Source organism: Branchiostoma floridae, chromosome 6, assembly GCF_000003815.2.
Source record: "Branchiostoma floridae strain S238N-H82 chromosome 6, Bfl_VNyyK, whole genome shotgun sequence".
In the NCBI taxonomy this organism is placed as follows: domain Eukaryota; kingdom Metazoa; phylum Chordata; class Leptocardii; order Amphioxiformes; family Branchiostomatidae; genus Branchiostoma; species Branchiostoma floridae.
Genome location: NC_049984.1, coordinates 7,092,652 through 7,094,222, shown reverse-complemented (window position 1 = coordinate 7,094,222; position 1,571 = coordinate 7,092,652). Strand labels below are relative to the sequence as shown.

Here is a 1,571-nt window from a genome sequence, read left to right as displayed (position 1 = left end):
TTTTTCGCTATGCCACTGGACGATATACATGTATCACACAATAGACAAGTTTCTCTTCTTGATACCTTTCCACCAAGATGAGCGATAGCTTGTTTGATCTGAGCTTCCAACTCAGGAAACTCTGGTGCCTCTGTCGGAGCATCCTCCTCCTCATCTGACCAATCGGGATCCTCTACATCAGAGTCATCATCAGGATGGGCCTTGTAACTGGACTGTAGGAAATCAAACATGATACATCAGTACATTAGGATTTAGATTGACAACAGCAGGTTTGGTACATCAATGAGGGCCAGGGATCTAGGTGTTGAGATAAGGAACTAATACTCAAGCAACTACTAGTAGATAGATTTTGAAAACGGTCCAATGTTCCAGGTACACTGTAGCATAATTTTGACTACCTTGTGTCAGTGATTGAACAAGATCTTAAATTCACCAGAATTTTAACCACTAAATTTGGCAGGTTCACATCCATACTGGAATAAAGGCATCAGTGTTGTTGTGCCTATTACTATTAGCAAGTAAGGTAAGGTATTAAAGGACAACTAAATGCCAAATTTTCAGTAATTGTTATGCATGTAAGTGCTTACACGTGTAACACACTATACTACAGAGTAGACTACAGTATCATTTTGAGTGATACTGATGTAATGTCAGCATAGTGTTAATACAACAATGCTGTTTATAAGACGAGGAGACACGCAATCGTTTCACGGATTCAGAAGGCAATTATCAGTCCTTGTGGTAAAGCTAAGAATCCAACGATTCTGGGTTCGATTCCCTAAGTACCTTTTGGCTCTTTCCCTTGCCACTGTTGGGTAGGACGATCCCATCGGCGAGTAGATAGCTGACGAACTGTGCCGGCAGCGGGAGGACCACGCTAGGGAACGTCAGGTGTTCGAACCGCGGGTACCAAGCCGAGAAGATACAGTTCAGCACCTGTCTCTTCTTCATCTTCGCTTCTCAGATTCCTCACCAAGGTGAAAAGTGGGAAGTTTTTTCTGTAGGCTGTTATATGAAGTTACCTGTTATATAGACAACCTGGGTAACATCTATACATAGAAATGACACAACGTGTACTCGTGCAATGAATTCACAACTTTCGTCACACCATGTTGCAATTGTGGTAGATACCACTATTTTTGAAGGGAGGTTGGATTATAGATGAGCAAATGTGTTTCTCGAATTGTTGTTTTTCTATTCACTTTTAAGATTGAATTGTATAACATATATTCTTATTATAGCCTCGGTTGGTATATAAATAATAGGTTATATGTACTTGTACCAAGAAAGATGCCTCCCTCAATGATCAATCGACTATTCTACAGACTCTTTGACCTTCGACCGCCAAGTTGACCCCTGTTAACGATTTCATTTCTTCGGGGAGCGTTGGGCTTTGTTGCATTTTTATTGTGTAAACGCACGGCGTATTCAAATGAAAAGGCTGCAAATGTAGAGACGTATATTCAGGAAACTTCTGACTTTGAATGAATCGTGCAAAGCGACAGAAGACAAAAGCGTTGGAGATTTTCCCTTGTCCGCACTGCCCCCCATCCACACTCTGTCGCATGTTT

The 1,571-nt window shown here is 41.3% G+C and overlaps 1 protein-coding gene across 1 annotated transcript in view; it reads right to left on the bottom strand.

The window, feature by feature from the left end:
* Positions 1-1,122, bottom strand: part of LOC118418701 (cell division cycle protein 123 homolog) — a 2,921-nt gene extending 1,799 nt beyond the window's left edge. Inside the window, 2 exon segments of the mRNA XM_035824760.1 lie at positions 66-212; positions 787-1,122. Coding sequence (XP_035680653.1) covers positions 66-212; positions 787-951 — 312 coding nt within the window. The 5' untranslated portion in view covers positions 952-1,122.
* Between the last annotated feature and the right edge of the window lie 449 nt (positions 1,123-1,571).